The 18430-nt window shown below is 56.3% G+C and overlaps 1 protein-coding gene across 1 annotated transcript; it reads right to left on the reverse strand.

Annotated features, from left to right (window-relative positions):
• Positions 1-4813: 4813 nt before the first annotated feature.
• Positions 4814-17974, reverse strand: BSND (barttin CLCNK type accessory subunit beta). Its single transcript, XM_045856497.1, has 4 exons — positions 17560-17974; positions 12313-12413; positions 11199-11468; positions 4814-10150 (listed from the first exon to the last, which is right to left on the reverse strand). Exons 1-4 carry the CDS (start codon positions 17734-17736, stop codon positions 9736-9738), a joined length of 963 nt encoding a protein of 320 aa, XP_045712453.1. The 5' UTR covers positions 17737-17974; the 3' UTR covers positions 4814-9735.
• Positions 17975-18430: the final 456 nt, after the last annotated feature.

An 18430-nucleotide genomic window follows, 5' to 3' on the forward strand; every position in this document is an offset into this window, starting at 1 on the left:
AAGGAAAAGGCCTGGAGGCCTGACCCCAGGGTGAGGGCCCACGCGTCCTGTTGGAGCTGGGGGACGTGCCCGGATCAGGAACAAGTATCTGGCCTCAGAGCCCAGAGGGAGCGGTGTCGCCTGTGGAGCCGCAGGGCTGGGTGGGAGTGAGAGGGCAGGAGGGCCCCGGAGGGTGAGTCCCAGCCCCACACAGCCATACTGGGGGCGTCTCCAGGTTCACCTCTCCTAACAAAGCCTCAGGTTCCCAGGTGTCCCTGGGGTGTCTGCCCCGCCTCCTTCATGAGGTAACAGTCACACGCTGTTTTGGGTGGGATCTCCATAGGCCACGGCCAGTCTCCCACCCGCTGTTTGAATCTGGGCTCCAGCAGGCCCACAGGTGGTCACCAGGCTGCCCTCAGATTCCCTGACTGGGGTGAGCTACTTCCTGTGGGCCCAATACTTTAATTTTTTAAAACTAGAACCAGAATCATTTTTATTTTCTGAACATAAATAAGTTATTTTCTGATAATTATTTACATGCTCATAAAAATGTCGTAAAGAAGAAGAATCTCATCACCCAGAGGTATCTCTTTATTTTTTTCTATTTACACCTGTGCAAAGGATCGTAGTATTTATCTTTTGGGGGTCAGTTCAGCTGCAGCTAGAGTAACGTAAGCAAACAAGGGCTAAACTGTCTCACAGGGCGAGAAGACCAGTGTGGCTGCAGCTTTGGTTCGCGAGCTCCTAGCTCCGAAATCCGCGGGACTCTCTGGGCACCGCCCTCGTGGTTGCAGGACAACTGCAGCAGCTCCAGCCACCGAATCTGACCAGCTGCTGAAGGCCAGCCAAGCTGGCCATCACCTGACCACTTCCACCTTTTTATCAGGACCCCAAAACATCTCCCTGCGGGTCGCGCTGGCCAAGCCGCATGGGGACCCGGGGACCCGGGGCGGTGATGAGGGCTTTGGGTAGGTTGTAACTGGTCCCGTGGGAGTGGGCGTGTCAGCCCCCCAAACAAGTCAAAGTAGGAAGGAATTCATAGTGTTTGCTGCATTCCTCTTTATAATCTCTCTTTTTATTAATTACATATCATAAACATCTTTCCACACCAAGAAATACAGACTTAGGGGCATGGAGGGAAGAGACCGATTTAAAGAAGACGGAAAGTTAGAAAGGTGGCTCCCCGGGCACGGGGAGGGTGGGGAGGAGCTAGGGGTCGGCGAGCACAGAGCTTCCGTGAGAAGCGGCGGACGGGCCGGCACAGCGCGGGACTGCGCCGCTGTGAGGCGCACTCAGTATCCCTGAGCTGCGCACGTAAGTGGTTCACATAGTAAGTTCTGTGTTATCTGTATTTTACCACGATTTTATTTTTTTATTTTTAAAGGTTTTTACTTATTTATTTTCAGAGAGACAGGAAGGGAGGGAGGAAGAGGGAGAGAAACATGGATGTGTGAGAGATACATCTACTGGTTGCCTCTCTCAAGCCCCCCACCGGGGACCTGGCCCACAACCCAGGGATGTGCCCTGACTGGGAACCAAACCCGTGACCCCCTGGTTCACAGGCCCACACTCAGTCCACTGAGCCACACCAGCCAGGGCTACTTTACTACAATTTTTTTAAAAATATGGACTCAGGCATTTATTTAACAACAATTTATTGAAGGCCTACTGTGTTTCAGGAACTCTGCTAAGCACCCAAGGCACAAAAAGAAACAAAATAAAAAGAGTCCCTGCCTTCCTGGGGCTTACATCTAGCGAGCCATGCAGAGCGTCTTCACAGGGACCCACCAGCAAATGCGGAGTTACCAAGGAGACACGTGCTGCCGAGGAGAGGCAGCTGGCGCTGTGAGAGCCAGGCGCGAGGGGGCTCCGCACAGTCAGTCTGGAGGGCCGTCACTGCTGTGGCCGCACACCATTCCCTGGCTTGGGGCTGTCGCATGGCGGAGCCAGCCTCGCACTGCTGGCGTTTAGAGCCTTCCCTCCTTTGAATCACCATGAACAATGTCGCAGTGACCCCTGCGGGGTAAGCACATCCCGCACGCCTGTCTGGTCACGCATTCCCTCGGGGTGCCTTTCCAAGGTGGAACTGCGGAGCCCAGGGGTGGCCCGAGCGCGGAGCCGGCAACCAGGCACCACCTCCTGGTCCCCAAGCGTGTGTCATTCCTATTCCCGAAACGATGTAACACAGAGAACCCTGTTCATCCACATTCTGCCAGCACCACCTGGTGCTGTCCCCTTCACAAAATGCAGCCAGTGTTGTGGGGTGAAATACGGCTGCTGCTTGTTTTAATTTCCTTTGATTGCTCTTGAGGTTGACTGTGTTCTCGTTGGTTTCTTTTATGGGGTCACAGATCTTTCCTGTAGCTGACATCCTTTTCCTGTCTGATCACTCTCTCTCCCCTCTTCTCTCTCAGAATTGTGACCTCTGTCTCTCAGATGTTCTCTGGGCAGCTGAGTGTTATGAAGTCCTCCCTTTATGGAAACCTGGAGCTCTGTCCTTGAGGCTTTCCCCTGTGCTCCAGGGCAGTACCCGTGGCCCACCCTGCTCAAGCCCCCAGTTCCCACCCCATGTCCTCCCCGGCCACCCTCCACACCCACAACCCCTAAACACAGTGGGTGACTCAGGGCTCCCAGCCTTTGTCCAAGCTGTTCTCACTCCCCTTTCCACCCTAGGGGAGGCTTCAGGACAGAGCTCCATGCGGTGACTTCTCTGAGACGCTCTTGTTGACATCCGAGGCAGGGTGTGACCCCACCCCACACTGCACTTCTCCATGCTCAGCACTGACCACGCTGGCCTGTCACTGTTCATTTTACGGTTATCCGTGGGGGTGGGCCTCTACCCCAGACAGGCATGGGTCAGATGGATCTCTCTGTCCCTTGTGCTTAGCATGGGGTGGGGAGACACCACACAGGAGTGTAGACAGTTTGTACCCAGAAGGAAGAAAGAGGGAAGGAAGGAAGGACGAGAGGAAGGAAAGGATGGAAAGAAGGGAGGGAAGGAGGGAGGGAAGGAGGGAGGGAGGGAACCCACTTCTCCCTGCCCCCAGACTGGCTGATCAGGCATCTGAAGCCTGCCATTGCCCAGCTACTCACCACCCCAGGCCCACTCTTGCCTGGGTTCAACATGAAGGATATGCAGGTGGCTCGGGAATTGTCATTATCTGAAGAATCAGGTGGGAAGGCCACTGTCTGACCTGGGCACTGCCTGGGTCTCTCGGGCCCTTACCTGCCCTCCCCCAGGCTATCTTTGAACTGGGCACTGCCTTAGCCGGGCTCTGGCATCTTGGATGGAATCCATGGGGTTCCCCACTCTGCTCCGCAGGGTTTGTGGTCAACAGTGACGACTCTGCTCTGGGACACTGGCTCCACCAAGGTTCACCCAGTGCCACCCTCACAGGTGGAAAATTTTTCACAGGTCAGGCTGGGAACTGAATTCCTGCCACTGGCCATGAGCCAGCCTTCTTGCCACCCGTGCGCTCCCCTCCATTCCCTTTTGTACCCATCCCCTTTTGTCCCATGTCACTCCTCTGCTCAAGAACCATCGATGGGCCCTGGCTGGCGTAGCTCAGTGGATTGAGCGCGGGCCGCAAACCAAAGCATCGCAGGTTCAATTCCTAGTCAGGGCACATGCCTGGGTTGTAGGCCATGGCTCCCAGCAACCACACATTCATGTTTCTCTCCCTCTCTCCCTCCCTCTCTCTCTCTCTCTCTCTCTCTCTCTCTCTCCCCCCGCTCTCTCTTTCTCCCTCCCTTCCCTCTCTAAAAAATAAATAAAATCTTAAAAAAAAAAAAAAGAACCATCGATGGATCCTGCTTGCCTGTCAGATCGAATCTGAGCTGCATGGCAGGGATTCAAGGAGCCCCATGACCCAGTTGCAGCCTCCCTCTGCCCCTGGTGGTTCTCGGAACCACCTCCCCCACCTCCTCCTCTCCTGTGGGGCTTGCCCGCACCATGCCCACTGCCTGAGATACCCCACCCCCCTTCATTACCTGTTTAAATCCTAGCTTGCAACCCATGCCTTCTCCAGATCAGCCTCCAAGGACTCCAGTCCTTGACAACCCGTGTAGAACACAAAAACTAAGCCCTTGTGTGCTCCAGAATCACCTGGCTTGTTTATCCCAGCTCTCTCTGGGGGTGGTTTTAAGACCCTGGACTTCTAAAGTTTCTCAGGAGAATCTGGTGACACTGACCTGCATTTGAGAATTGCTGATGAGGCAGTGCTGAACGCCAGCCCCAAGTCTGCACTGGCTCCTGATGCCTGCACACTGGACACATTCCCCTCGCCTCTGCAACTACTAGTAACGATAACTACCATTTACTGAGGGCTCGCCAGGCCCCAAGCACATGCAGAGCACCTGATATGCACGATCTCATCAAATCCTCACAAGATGCTATTAAGTAGATACCATTGACCTCATTTTATTGGTAAGGACATTGAAGACCAGAGTGGGTAAGTGTCTTGGCCAAAGTCACAGAACTCGGCAGGCGGGGGAAGCCAGTCTCAAACCCAGGACTGATCGAGCCAAAGCCAGTGCCCCTCCTCACTGCTGTGTGTTTGTGTGTCTGGGCCAACGAGTCTTCCAAAGGGGCATTTGGTCCTCGTCCAGGTCAATTTGGATCAGTTCCATCCTGTTCCACCAGCACTATTGCCACTTGCTTTTGTTAAGTCCTAGAGATAGAAATATGGGTAGGAGGAGGCTCCTGCCCTTGAAGGACCTCCCAGTCCAGGTGGGGAGACTGGTGCACACATAGCCAGTCACATGAGGAAGGCTGGGGCCAGAATGGTGTGCGTCGTTTCAGCAGGACCCCAAGGAGAGGGTGGGTGGGGAGGGGTCCTGCCGCACGAGGGGAGAGCAGGGCCAGGTGAGGCTCCAGGGAACTGGTGGAATTGAGCCAGGTCCTGAGGGGTGAGAGAGAAGAGGATGAAGGGCATCAGGCAGAGGAAACAGGCAGGATAGCGTGAAGGATGAGTGTACCCATGGCTGCTGCCTAGGAGGGAGTGGTAGACAAATCAGCTGGAAAGGGCCTCAAAATGCAAGCTCAGAAATCTGGCCTTATCCCCTGGGCAATAGGGAGTCATGGAAGGTGTGGGAGCAGGGGGTGTCTGCCCTCAGCACTAGTGCAGGAGAAGGCACAAGTAGGTGCTCAATGGAACCTTGCTGCCTGGTTTGTTGATAGATGTCTTTGTCCTGTGCTCACTGGGCTTGGAATGACCTGGGATTACTGGACAGTCCCTGACAGGAATCAAAGGTCCTATTGCTATACCTCCCCCTCTCCATTTAACTCTTCTATGGGAGGGTGGGCAAATTATTCAACCTCTCTGCGCCTTAGCTTCCTCATCTGTAAAATGGGGATAACACACCAGCCTTGCAGGTTTTGAGAATAACATGAGACCACATAAGCACAGCACAGTCAGGGCATCATTGAGTCATCACACATGTGGGTCAGGTGACAGAGTGGAACAAGCAGGCACAGGGAACCCTGCTTGAATCCCAGCTCCGACCCGGGAATGGCCCTCTCTCAGGGCTGGTGCGAGGGTTCAATTCAGTAAGCTAATAAACGTGGGCAGCCCGATACTCAGCACATGCTCAGTAACTTTTGTCTGACCAGGCATGAGCAATCCTGCTTCTCCTCCTCGCAATCAGAGCACTGCCACTCTCACTGAGCACTCCGCCCCTCCTCCCCATCCTGAAGGGATTTCATTCCTGCCTTAGCTCCCTGTTGCTGGCTGTCCGCTGACCTGCCCCTTGGCACCTGGCTCACTGAATCCACTCATACAGATTCATAAGCAGGACAGACTTGATCTCCCCTGTGCAGATGAGGAAACTGAGACCCGGAGAGGGAAGGAAGGAGACTGACACTGTTTGAGCACCTACGACGTGCAGAAGGCATCTTGTCCATTTATTCCATTACAACAGCCTGAGAGGTAGGAAGTGTCCTCCCCACTGCCTAAATGTGGGTGTGGAGGCTCAGAGAGGGCCAGTGACTTGTCTGAGGTCACACAGCAGGGAACTCACAGAGGCTGAGAGCAAACCTGAGTTTTTCTGACTCCAAAATCTGGGATTCAGAGCAAACATTTACAGTGTGGGGTCAACAGATCTCTTCCCAGGGCTGCTGCAAGGACCATAGAGAGTAGTAGGTGTGAGGGTGCCCAGCACAGGGCTTAAGGACGGGGAGAATTGGCATCTTGCCCACCTCCACCTAGTCATACAGAGAACAGGGACAGAAGTCCAGAAGGGCTGTGACATGCCCAAAGTCACGGCAAGCAGTCAGGAGGAACCCAAGCTCCCTGCCCGCAGGGCTGCTCTCTTTCCCAGGTAAGGACAGGGGCCACCCCTCCATCCCTGCATCCCTCCAGGGCCTTTTCCCCTGGAGAGTGGAAACTTTCACAGTCCCTCTGACCTCACAGGAGGGTGAAAAGAGCAGAATTTCTGCCATGGCACACAAACTCGGAGCCTGCGGCTGCACGCGGAATCCCGGGGTTTGCCAAGGCTGCTCCTCCGGGCCCTTCTGCACTGCACCTGTCCTGGAATCCTGCAGAAAGAGCTCTCACCCGCCCAATTCACCCGCCAGCTCGAGGGACCATCCCAGGGGCCCGTGTTCTTAGAGGGGACTGAAAGGTGGCAAGGCCAAGGAAAGGGGCACAATGGTGGGATTTCAGATGCAATGAGCTGGTGAGACAGACCACGGAGCTTGAAATGGCCAGAGCGGAATGGAAGAAGGGCCCCAGCACATGTGCTGTTCACACTTTTAAAAAGCCACTGACCCTTCTTTTCAAATGAAATCCACAACACATTCTACCCCCCACCCCCTCACCATGGTCACTAGCGGCCCCTGAGGAAGAGCCCCCAAGCAATGAGCCCAGAGGAAGAACAGCAGCAGCCTGATGGCCAGGAGCCTCCGGCCCTCACAGCTGGGCCTGGTGCTCTGTAGAACGTGAGCAAGTTCACGGACAAGGCCACTCTCTGACCATGATGGGTCAAGACAAGTCGAGGCCCCTCGGTAGCCATGACCAAGCACAGGCAAAACACGACCATTGTCATGGTCACCACAGTCACTCTACATCCTCCTCTCCTGGCTGGAGGATGACAGCTGCTTCTTGGCCACTTACAGCTTCAGCTCAGGGCTGGTCTTCCCCCTGCGAGATTGAGGGACCCGGGTGCCGCATCCTAGAACCAGCCCTGCTCTGACAGCATCCGATGCAGAGGCAGAGTCGACAGCATCCGATCCAGAGCAGAGTCCTGCTGCCTCACACCCTCCTCCAAGCCACCTCCCACAAGCCCAGATCCTCACACCCTCCTACAGAGACGGTCCCCCTGGGGTTTGTTCTTCTCACTGCAATCAGCAATGAACCCAACTATGAGCTACAGGTGAGCTCCTGGCAGTCACCTGCAGGCTCTGGCAGGTGGATTCCATCAGATACCCCCACCGCCTGACCCCTGCAAAGATCAAAGCCGGGGCCCATCATGTCCCTTTGCCCATGAGGGGACCGAGGTACATAAAGGCAGCCTGACTTGCCCAAGGTCACAGAGTAGGGGGAATAAAGAGTTTATCACCCAAATGGGATATCTTTGAGAGTGAAAGGGCGCACCACTGGTAACTGAGCGGGGACAGTCGGCGTAGACCAGGACTGTTCTGGGCAGGCGTCTTGTCTCCCCACCACACAGCAGATGGTGGGGATCCGGGCCTGGAGGCAAAACCTCAGTCTCACCTTCTCCCTCCGCTGCCCCAAGCCCTTGGCGGGGCTTCCTGAGACGCGGTTGGTGTCTCCCTCTGGTGGGCCTGAAGCCAGAGGCCCTTGGTTTTCTGGGTAAAGTCTGGGGAATGCCCCGCCATGACGATTCAGGAACACGGGGGCCACTCGGGGAGACTGCACACCACACAGCTGTCTCGTGTGGTCACACCGCGGTGTTTGATGTTCACTCACTTCCCGGAGGGTGCCCGTCCCACCCGCCAGGCACGATGCCTCATTTACCCCAGAGGCTGGAACAGGTGGTTTCACATAAAAGAATTTGCAGGTGAGTGAAGGTGACCCCTTTCGATGTTGACGACGTTTTTATTTCAACTATTCGTGCTGGTGCGGCTTCTGATTCAGGTCGTCTCCCCCCACCGTAGTGAACGGAGCACAGAAACACACTACACCTCACCCAGTCCGCGCACTCGGGTCACGGGTGGGAATGTCTTCTGCGGCCGGGGCGCAGGGGGTGTGCCGATAACGACCGGGAAAGATGAGGGAGTGTTGGGGGCGGGGCTGTGCCCTTCTGACCCAGCACGGAGGGCTTCCCGGTCCCCGCTGCGGGGTCTCCCAGCCCTGACCCAGAGGCGCAGTCCAAGAGAAGGTCTCCCGTCCCAGGCGGCCCAGGGGGCTCCTTTGTGTGGACCTGGTTTGAGGTAGTGCCACTGCCCCTTCCTCTGAAGCAGCTGCCGCAGTCCCGGAGCTGGGGTGCGGAGGGGCGGAGCAGGGAGCAGCAAACGAAAAGCATTACGTTGGGTGATGCTACACCACAGTGAAGTCTTCCGGGGCTGCTGAGCAGGCGGAGTTGTTGGCTGCAGACTGCTGTCCCCAGACGTCTCTCTGCTGCCTCTGGGACACCAATTCTTTACTGTAATGTCTGTTTCCACCCTGGCTCCTGCTCTGCACTCTGCCCCTCACTTATGAAACACTACGTGCACTGGACTGTGAGTCCTCTGAAGGCAAGAGCTGTTCATCAGTTCATGCCTCTCCCCCCTCAAAGGTTCTGGCTTAGTGTCTGGCACATAGTACGTGCTCAGGAAATGCCACCTGAATCAAATTAATGCAGGAGGTGTCATTTCACCCGCAGTCCTAGGCCAATGCGGATGTATTCTGCAGGGAGGGGGCTGTTCTGGGGGTCTTCCCCTGGCTTCGTCACTCCTGTGCAGGCCATTTGGAAGTTTGAACACCAGAGCGTAGAGGGGCTGGGAGTCTGAGAGTCAGGGAAGTGGAGGAGGGGCTTATCTGCAAAAGTGTCCTAGGTTCTGGTCAGTTCCATACACCCTCGATGACCACCGACTCTGGACACGGGAGACACCAACGTGAGGGCAGCAAGGGCGCCGGCCTTGAAGTCGTGCTCCCACTAACTTGTTCCGGGAGGCTGTGACCTCAGGAAAGGCTTTCAAGAGGAGGGATGTGTGCGCTGGGGTCCGGCAGAGCAGCTCAAGTTTGCCAGGCAGACCACACGGGAGGGCTGGGGCAGCACGGCGAGTGTGAAGGGCAGAGGGTGCGGCATGGGGCTGACAGGGGGAGTCCGTTGGGAGGTCAGCAGAGGTCAGTCCTGGAAGGGTTTGGGTCCCTGAGCAGTAGGAGCCCCAGGAGGGCGTGGACAGGGACGCGCGGTTAGCTGTGGGTGAAGACAAATCACACCCCGTACCCGGCTCAGCAGGAACAGGGACCCTGAGGGGCCTTCCCAGAAGGTCAGAGAACCGGGCGTAGCCACAGGGAGGGCTCCTGTTCCGAGACCAGCTTTGGGGGGAGGCAGAGAAGCTTCTTGAGGGCCCCAGCTGTTGCAAATCCCCTCAAAGAAGTACATTTTTACCTTCAAAGCTTTAACCCCCAGGGTAACAATTAGAACAGCAATGGTCTGTTGAAAGTAATCATCCCTTCCCTTCCGGTCTCTTTACAGCTCTCCAGGTGCCCCAGGATCCACCATCTCACCCAAACTTCCATACAACCCCATTTTGCAGACAGTGAAATGGAGGCCCTGTGAAATCATACAGGGCTAGTGGCTGATGCTGGGCTAGCGCCCAGGGGCAGCTCCATCTAAGCCCTGAGCATCCAGCTCGAAGACCAGTTCTTTGTCTGGGAGGGGGTCCTCGGGGCTATCTGGCAAGCCGTAGTACAAGTCTTCTTCCTCCTGCTCTGGCTCCTCTACACCCGTGTCTGAAGCCTCATCCTCCTCTTTTGTCCTCGGGGACTGCTGCCAGTAGCTTGGTAAGGCTGTGTCCTGCCCCTGCCTCTCTGGATGTGTGTCCTCTGACGCAGGGGCATCGATCAGATCAAAGTCCTGGAAGCGGTCCAGGTGGCACCTGCAGGCCCAGGGCTCCTCCCCCTCAGGTGGAGACAGGTTGGGGCTGCTGTCCTCACTGGAGCCCAAATCCAGGTCATCTTGGAAGGAAGCCAAGGGTGCACAGCCGTGGGGACCCCCTGGGGGGCTGCACGGACAAACCAGAGAGAGCAAGGTTAGCTCTCAGTCAGATTGCCTGGGCCCAAACCTCAGCCACCAGGCAAAAGGCCAGCGGAGGCAAGTGCACATGTCCGGGCCTCAGCTTCCTCCCCTGTCAGGTGGGGAAGTAACGGTACTCACCCCTCTGGTGTCTCTGAGGTTTACAGCAGACGGGGGCCAGAGGCTCTGTGCCTGCTGATCCCATTTATTCTAAACAATGCCCTTAAGCAGAATAATCCTTCCCATTTTTCAAATGAGGACATATCAGCAGCCAGTGGCAGTGTGCAGAGCACTTCGCACAATGCCTGGCACATATTAGGTGCTCAAGAAACAAGCCATTATGATGTTATTGTCCAAACCAGTCACTCCTCCACTTCTCCAATAACTCAGGGGTCTCCTTTAGGCCCTTGGTCCCCATCACATTATATGTCAGTTTCTGTTCCCTCCCCTACATCCCCCATTGGACTGGGAGCTCCTGCAGGGTGGAGGCCACCAAGGCCTTGCAGGGAGTTGGTGCCAGTAACACTGGTAGGACGAGTGAGTAAATGGGTGAATAAGGAACCCAGTTCATAAACATCCAGGGATGGGGTGGGGTGGGGAGTGACTTGCCCAAGGTCGCAGAGCACATTAGTTGGCAGAGCCTGGATTGGAACTCAGGTCCTCTGACTCCCTCCCCCCACCCCACTACACATGACAAGAATTCAGACAGTACAGCACAGAGCTCCTGTGGGGTCCTTGACACTGAAATATACTGTCCCAATCTTCACAGCACCCCTCGGAGGAAGGAGTGATTCTTCCCATGTGGGGAAAACTGAGGCTCAGGAGGGTAAGAAACTGGCTAAGGTTACACAGCAGAATTGCTGGGATTTGAACCCAGGCCCATCTAAGTCCAGGCTCATGCATTTGCTACACCTGCTACCTCTCAGGTTATCCCCACTCCCACTGCTGTCTCTACTACCAAAAGCACCCGCCCACCCCTCAGTGGCCCGCACCCCAGAAGCGGGCATTGCTCCCGCTCCTGCGCTCTGCACACTCACCTGGGGCCGCTCTGAGTTGGGTTTCTTTCTCCCCCGACCTCATCCGAGCCCCTGTGGATGACCACAGGAGCCTCCATCCGGGCCTGAGCCTCACGAGGGCTGCCTTTCCCTCTGTCACTAGCTTCCAGCTGCTGCTGTCCCAGCTCAGGGGTCAGCAGGGAGCGGGGATCTTCACTGTAGCCCATGACCTTCATCTGGATGTGGCTGAAGTCAGGCAAGCTCTGGTCATAGGCAGCTTCCTCCCACAGCCTTACATAGGGAGACTGGGGGCTGGGTGGGGACCCAGCAGAAAGCAGGAGAGAGAACAGACAGGTGGGCGAGGAGTCATTCAGCAGAGAGCAGTGCTGTCCCCTGGCCCAGTGCTCTGCTGTGTCCTGGAGAGCCACAGCTGGGCACCTGCTTACAAGGGGGGCAGGGCAGGTCTGGTCTGTCAGTGACCCCCCAGGAAGCCTGGGGCTTGCGCTCGCACTTCTTGAGCCTCAGTTTCCACATCTGCATAAAGGGATGGCATCCCCCTCCGCCCCTTCACGTGGTTTCTATGAGGACTGAAGGAGGTAAGGGGTGCAAAATGTCTGATCTGAGGAACCTGTGCACCAGGTCCTGTTCTTAGTACTTTGCTCATATTATTATTTCACTGAACCCTCCCTGAACCCCCAGGAGGAAGGTGCCGCCGTTTTTACAGAGGGGGCAAAGAGAGTGTGTCACTTTCCCAAAGCCACACAGCCAGACAGTGGCAGAGGCTCGGGGCTGCACCTCGGCCACCACCAGGCCTCTCACTGTCTGCGGCAGCAACAGTAGTCGCAGCCCTCGGGATTCAGTGCCAGACCTGATGCTGACTTCTGATCTGCCACTAGTTCACTGTAAGATGGAACAGAGTCTCGGTTTCCTCATCAGTACAATGGGAATAATAATGCTTACCTCCCAGAACTGAGAGTTCAAAACAATCCATGATTTCTAATGTTGTATTCTTATTTAAGTGGGAAAGCCAAGCAGGAGCCTGGAGCAAGGGGAGGAGCCCCTGCCCCACCCCCCACACTCTCCAGTGTAAGAGGAGAGGGGCTCACCGTCCCTGCCCTTCACCCACCCCTCCAGGCACAGAAGACAGAGCGCCTACCTCTTCGTCTCGGCAGTGGCAGTGAGTCCGTTCTCCAGCAAGCCTGTTGTCTTTGAGGACAGGATGCCTTGGAATTCAGAGTCAGCAGGGATGAAGGCAATCTGCAGGGCAAGGGGGAGATGGCTTCTCTGAGGCTGCCAGCACACACCCTTGGCCACTGCCCTCCCCTCCCCACCCCCAGCCCTGGGGCACAGGCCTAACCTCGCCATGTGCCCTGGGAGAGAGGCCCAACCAGGGAGCACCTCCCCTTTATGACAGGAGAGGGTCTGCTGGGGCCAGCATTAGTGGGGGAGTGGATCCCTGGGCTCCTGCTCCCACGTGACTGACTGATGTTGACCCAACATTTATTGAGCACCTGCTGTGTGCCAGGCACTCTTCTAGGCCCTAGGGGGCAGCAGGGAGTGAATGAGACAAGCATCCCCGCCCTGGAGCTGCTCACGTCTTGTCCTACAGCAGGGTCCTCATCCGGTGCCCAGAATGTGCCTGGCGCCTCATCCGTGTCTGATGAATGAGTGCAAAGCAGGCCAGCCACTGTGGTGTGTTTCTTGGCACAGAGGCTGCAGTGGGGGATGGAAGACTGGGGTTGCCCCCACCAGTCCCTGTCCCTGAACTTTCGGGGATGGAGAGGTCTCTGTGAGTGCAGCCCCACGCTGTGGGCGTGGGGTGGTGGAGGGGAGGTGGATCGTAAAGAGGGACGTGGAATGAGGCAGAAGAAGCCTGCCTTTGGAGTCTGGGAGACTGAGTGAGAACCCTTCCTTGGGCAGGTCCCCTCCCCTCCCCGAGCCTCTCTGTCCCTCTCTGTAAAATGGGGCCAGCCTCGAAGAGACATTTGCTGCATTGCTCACAGCAGGCAGGGGGTGAAAGAGACCCAGGTGTCCCTGCATGGATGAATGGATAAACAATGTGGCTATCCAGGCAATGGGACATTACCCAGCCTTAAAACAGAATGAAGTTGTGACACAGGCTACCACATGGACAGAACTCGGAGAAACAAGCCAGCTGCAAACAGACAAATTCAGTGGGATTCCTCTAACACAGGTATCTAGAGCAGTTAAGGTCACAGAGACAGAAAGCAGACTGGTGGTTGCCCCAGACTGGAAGGAGGGGATGAGGAGTTACTGTGTAATGGGTAGAGAGTTCCGATTTTGCAAGGTACAAGGAGTTCTGGAGATCTGTAGCACAGCAGTGTAAATGAAATAACGCTTAAAAATGGTTAACACGGTCAATTTTATGGTGTGTATTTTACCACAATTTAAAAAATAAGACCAGCAATGCCTGTCTCCTTGGGTTGCTGTGAAGATTCCATGAGGGATTAACAAATAAGGAATCTCCCAGCATAATGCCCAGCACACAGTAGCTGCTCAGTGAATAACAGTTCAGTGCAACTGAAGATGAAGTTACCTTCCAAGTCCTGCTTGCCTCAACTGAAAGTTTTTTTCAACAAGTGTTTGATGAGACCCTTCTGTGCTGTGCCAGGTTCATGAGTAGCATCACGCTTTCCCTCCCCATAGGGTGCAGCGAGGAAGAGACATTTGTCTGCATCGGAACAGCTCCGCCTCACTAGGGAGACGGGAATGATGGGTGGAGGGGTCCTTGGAACTCTGTGGAGGGGTAAGCTTCCCTTAAATGTCTGGACATGACACAGGGGCCTGGGTATCTTCCACACCCATTAAGGATGGCTTGCACTCGCCAGCTGACTCTGCACTTCATAGACGCTGCCCCTTTCAATGCCTCAGTGTCACATGACCAAGTCACCATTTTCCTCCTCATCATCACCATCATCACCATCACCACCACCATCATCATCATCACCATTATCATCACTACCTCCATTAACATCATCATCATATCATCACCACCACCATCATCACCAGCATCACCACCACCAATATCACCTCCATCAACATCGTCATCGCCATGGTGAAAAGCCTGGAGGAGAAGGTAAGACTGGAGCACCTTCAAACACAAGTCCTTTCAAGAGAGGGGAGCAGAGCTGAAGCTAGGGAGGGGAGATCAGACCAAGAAAAGCCCAAAACATTAGACTAAGGAGTTCAGCCTTTATCCAAAAGCCCTGGGAGTCCTGGAGGAATTCTCCACTGGGGAGAGCCCAAGGATGTGTGTTTAGGCAGAGCATTCGGCAGTCCCCAAAAGGAGGGAGCAGAGGAAAGGAGGGGGGCCTGTGGAGAGGACAGATCCACCAACCACCAGTCATGGGCCGGCCCTGGGCTCCAGCCAAACAGGCAGGAGTGAGGAGGGGGGACCTGTGGGCAGGGGCAGAAGGTGGGCAGGGAGAGGCACCGCTTCCCCTGCCAACTCTGCCCTCCCTGCAGCCCCCCTGCCCCATCTTGGCTACCAGGGGCAGCATCCCTCACTGCCCCATCCAGTACACCTTCCCTGACTTCTCCTCCTCTCCACAGCCTGAGGCCCAGCTGACCGCCGCATCTGACCAAGGCCACCTCAGAACTTCAGTGAGATAAGCTAGGTGGACAAGCCGGTGCCGTGTCCTGCCACCGCAGGTGCTATGCACCTGACAAACGTGGCTTGTCTTCTCAGTTCCTACAGTCAGGGCTTCCATTCTGGCTTTGTCCAGGAGACCATCACCTCTCACTGGGACCCAAGGAGGAGCTTCCCCAGCAGAATGCCCCTGGGCCTTGCTCCTCCCCACCTCAGCCTGATGATTGTCTGGAATTGCAACGCTGATCGTGTCCCTCTCTTGTCCCATCAGCTAAAGGGGAAGATCCAGATTCCTTGGCGTGGCACCTCGGGCCCTGCAGAACTGAGCCCTGCTCTCTCTCCTCCGTACTCCTCCCCCACCCCCATACCCTGCTGCTCTGTCGGCGTGTGTCTTCGGTCATGCTGTTCCCCCCACCCCCGAAACGTCTTTCCCATCTTCTCTGCCTGGTGAGCTTCTGCTGAGCCCACGGAGCCCAGCTGCCCTCCTCTGTGAAGCCTACCCCCGCCCCGCTAGGCAGAAAATTGTCTTTCCTGCGAGGCCCCAGCCCCTCAGAGACAGGGACATCTTACTTCATGCTGGTACTGGCTACCTCTAACCCCCATGTCTTAACTGGCTGATTCCAGTCCCTCATATTTATATTTCTTTTAATCTAGGGGATCCCCACTTACCAGACACTCAGAGATAAGGGAGAATCCTGACGGGGGGATGGGCACCAGAGTTTGCTGAGCATTCTGATGCAGACAGGGCCTCCCTCTCCAATGCCCCCCCAAAAAAACAGGCCTCCCTTGTTTCCAACACACGTCCCCCCTCCCCTCCGTGTGCGCATGTAACACCCACAGGGGCCCACACCTGCCCTCGCCCAGACACGGTCCTGAGAATAATGCACAGAACAGCTCTGTGCCAGGTGTGATGTGGGTCCCCCACACACCTGACCCCACTGGTTCCTCCCACTGGGCTCGGGAGTGGGGGAGACTCCCTCCAACAAGGTCACAGAGGTGGGGCAGGGGGAGGAGGGATCTGAATCTGGGCCTGTTGGGCACTAAAACGCATTTCCGCCCCCACCCCCCGCCACTCCGCCGCTGCCTCCACAGCACAGGGACACGTGGATCCATCAACAGTTACTCATTAATACACGGCCATATTCCCTCTCCCCCTCTCCCTCACCCCCACTGCCACCCAGGCACTGCCCACCACCCCAGAGCCACCTCTAGTGAACAAGGGTGGGCAGGAAGGACACTACCTTCTGGAGCCCCGCTGTCCCCAGTGTCCAGCCTCATTGCTGGGAGGACGAGGTGGATGAAGGTGGTGACGTGGCTGGCTCGGCCCCAGGTACCTCTTCTCTAGGTGACCTGAGCCCGGGGCCTCGCACAGAGGCGAGTTGACTGTAAACTGCCGGGTAAACGACTGCAAACCAGCCAGGACCGCCCCAGCAGCAAACATGCTGCCAGTCTGGGGCTGGCCCAGGGAGGGGGCAGGGCTGGGGAGAGCCAGGCCCAGGCCCCCAGGAGCCTCCTCACTCCTGCCTCCTCCCCTGAACACCGCCCCCCACCCCCAGCACAGCCGCACAGGTGAAAGGTGAGGAGGGGACTGCAGGTGGTGCAGGTGGTGCGGGGCTGCCCAGGGCCCTAGATGTCAGGGCCAGTGGTGCCTTGGACCCACCGCTTCCCTGCCCCTGCTTCCTGACTCACACATCGTACAAATGAGGAAACTGAGGCTCAGAGAGGGAAGGGATTGGACCGAGTCTTCCAAGTTAGAATACATGCTTCTCTTTGTGTCTCCCTGGGTCTGTCTGACCAGCTGTGTGACCTCGGAAAAGCCACACAACCTCTCTGAGCACTAAAGGCTTACAACTCATGACATGTCCATTCCACGGGGTTGCTGGGAGGATCAGTCACCGTAAGGGTGACAGCCATTCACCTAAATATAACACTCTACAGTTTATAAAACATTCCTTTGTCCCATCTCTTCTCTGTTTGTAATAACTATGTGAGCTGGATGAAATAGAGGTTTGGGGCCCCACTTTGCAGATGTAGGAACCTGAGACTCAGAAATACAAAGCTCTATTTGGGACAGCGCTGGAACTGGAGCTCAGGACTCCCAAACCAATGCTCCCCCCATCACTAAGTCACTCACAAGGCTAGGAGTGCATGGAAGCTCTGAAAGAGAGAGGGCTGCCCAAGCCCAACCCAAACCATCCAGTTACACCTGGCCCACCCAGAACCCTCGGCAGCTCTGGGACACAGGCACAGCCCTCCGAGGTGGACTATCATCTGAGATATGGACACACATCTGAGCCCCGATGTCTGACCCTTAGGGGCTGTGGGACCTTGCCTTTCTGAGCCTGGAGCTCCTCCACTATACAATGGAACTACAGGGGTGGGTGCAAGCAGTCTGGAGGAGGCCTGAGCTGCACCGGGAATGCAGGAGTGACTGGCAGGTGGCCAGCACCCATTTACCTTCATTTCAAGCACATGGATGATTGTGTGTTGGGTTCCACTGTGTCTCCTCATAAGCCTAGTTCAGGGCTCCTGATGCAAGGGGCTTCTGATGGGTCTTTATGATAAGGGACAGACGGAGGGATGGACAAATGGAGGGATGGATGATGGATGGATGGGTAGATGGATAGGTGGGTGGATGGATGGACCATCAGAAGAGTGGACAGGAGACAAGGGAGTGCAAAGGGGGAGGATAAAGAGATGACCAAAGGAGGGAGCATTATGCCTAGAATAGAGGCCCAGCCCCCTGCCCACCTGGCCCTGGACCCCAGCTGACCCTCCGTCATCACCGCCTACCTTGGGGTAGCACTGGCACATGCTCCAGATGACGCCCCCGATCACCATGACGCCGCCCATGGCGTAGAAGGTGCCGTAAACCTGGGGCCGGTCGTGGCTCATGAGGAACGTGCCAAGGGCCAACAGGAAGAACCCCAGCACGATGAAGCCGATGCGAAAGGTCTTCTCATCCGCCATGGCTACTCTGCCAGGCTGTGGTCCGTGCACTGCCCGCGGAGGGGCGCCCGCGCACCAGCGTGGACACCACACCCCTCACACCCGGAGGGAGGACGCTCGGGGATCACTACAAACCCAGACTTACACTTGAATAAGAGACAGGTACAGCCGCAGCTCCTGGGCACACAGGCTCACCAGGCTGCAGGAGCTACGCTTCAATGGCCCCTGCCCCCACCACCCACCTTCACTCCCTCTCACCTTCCCTCTGGGCCCAGCTGGAGTGTGTGTGTGTGACTCTGAGTGAGGGAGTAGCCAGGAGGGAGAAGGGGTGGTTCCGGCAGCTGGGCCCCAGCCAAGGTTTTGACATCACCTCATTTGCCTGCGTGGGGCTGAGCTGGGTGGACAGGAGGCCCCACACCAGCCAGTCATTGGAAGCCCCGGCCATGCCGCAACCAAAACACATCAGAATGCCCCTGGAAGATTCCAGGGTCCCACAGGCTGGCATTTTAGAATCCTGAAGCATTCTAGGCTCTTCAAGGTCATGTGCCCATCTGAGGTTCAGGAGTCATAGTTCCTATTTACCGGACGGTGGCTGCATGCATGTCACTCTCCTAAACATGCGATAGATAGTACTCACTTGGGGGGAATCCTGTGAGGCAAGCACCACTGTCACACTTTATGAGGACACCAATGCACAGACAAGTCACTCACCCAA

This window comes from Phyllostomus hastatus, unplaced genomic scaffold (assembly GCF_019186645.2).
Source record: "Phyllostomus hastatus isolate PE091 unplaced genomic scaffold, TTU_PhHast_1.1 phas_contig_147, whole genome shotgun sequence".
Taxonomy (NCBI): Eukaryota; Metazoa; Chordata; class Mammalia; order Chiroptera; family Phyllostomidae; genus Phyllostomus; species Phyllostomus hastatus.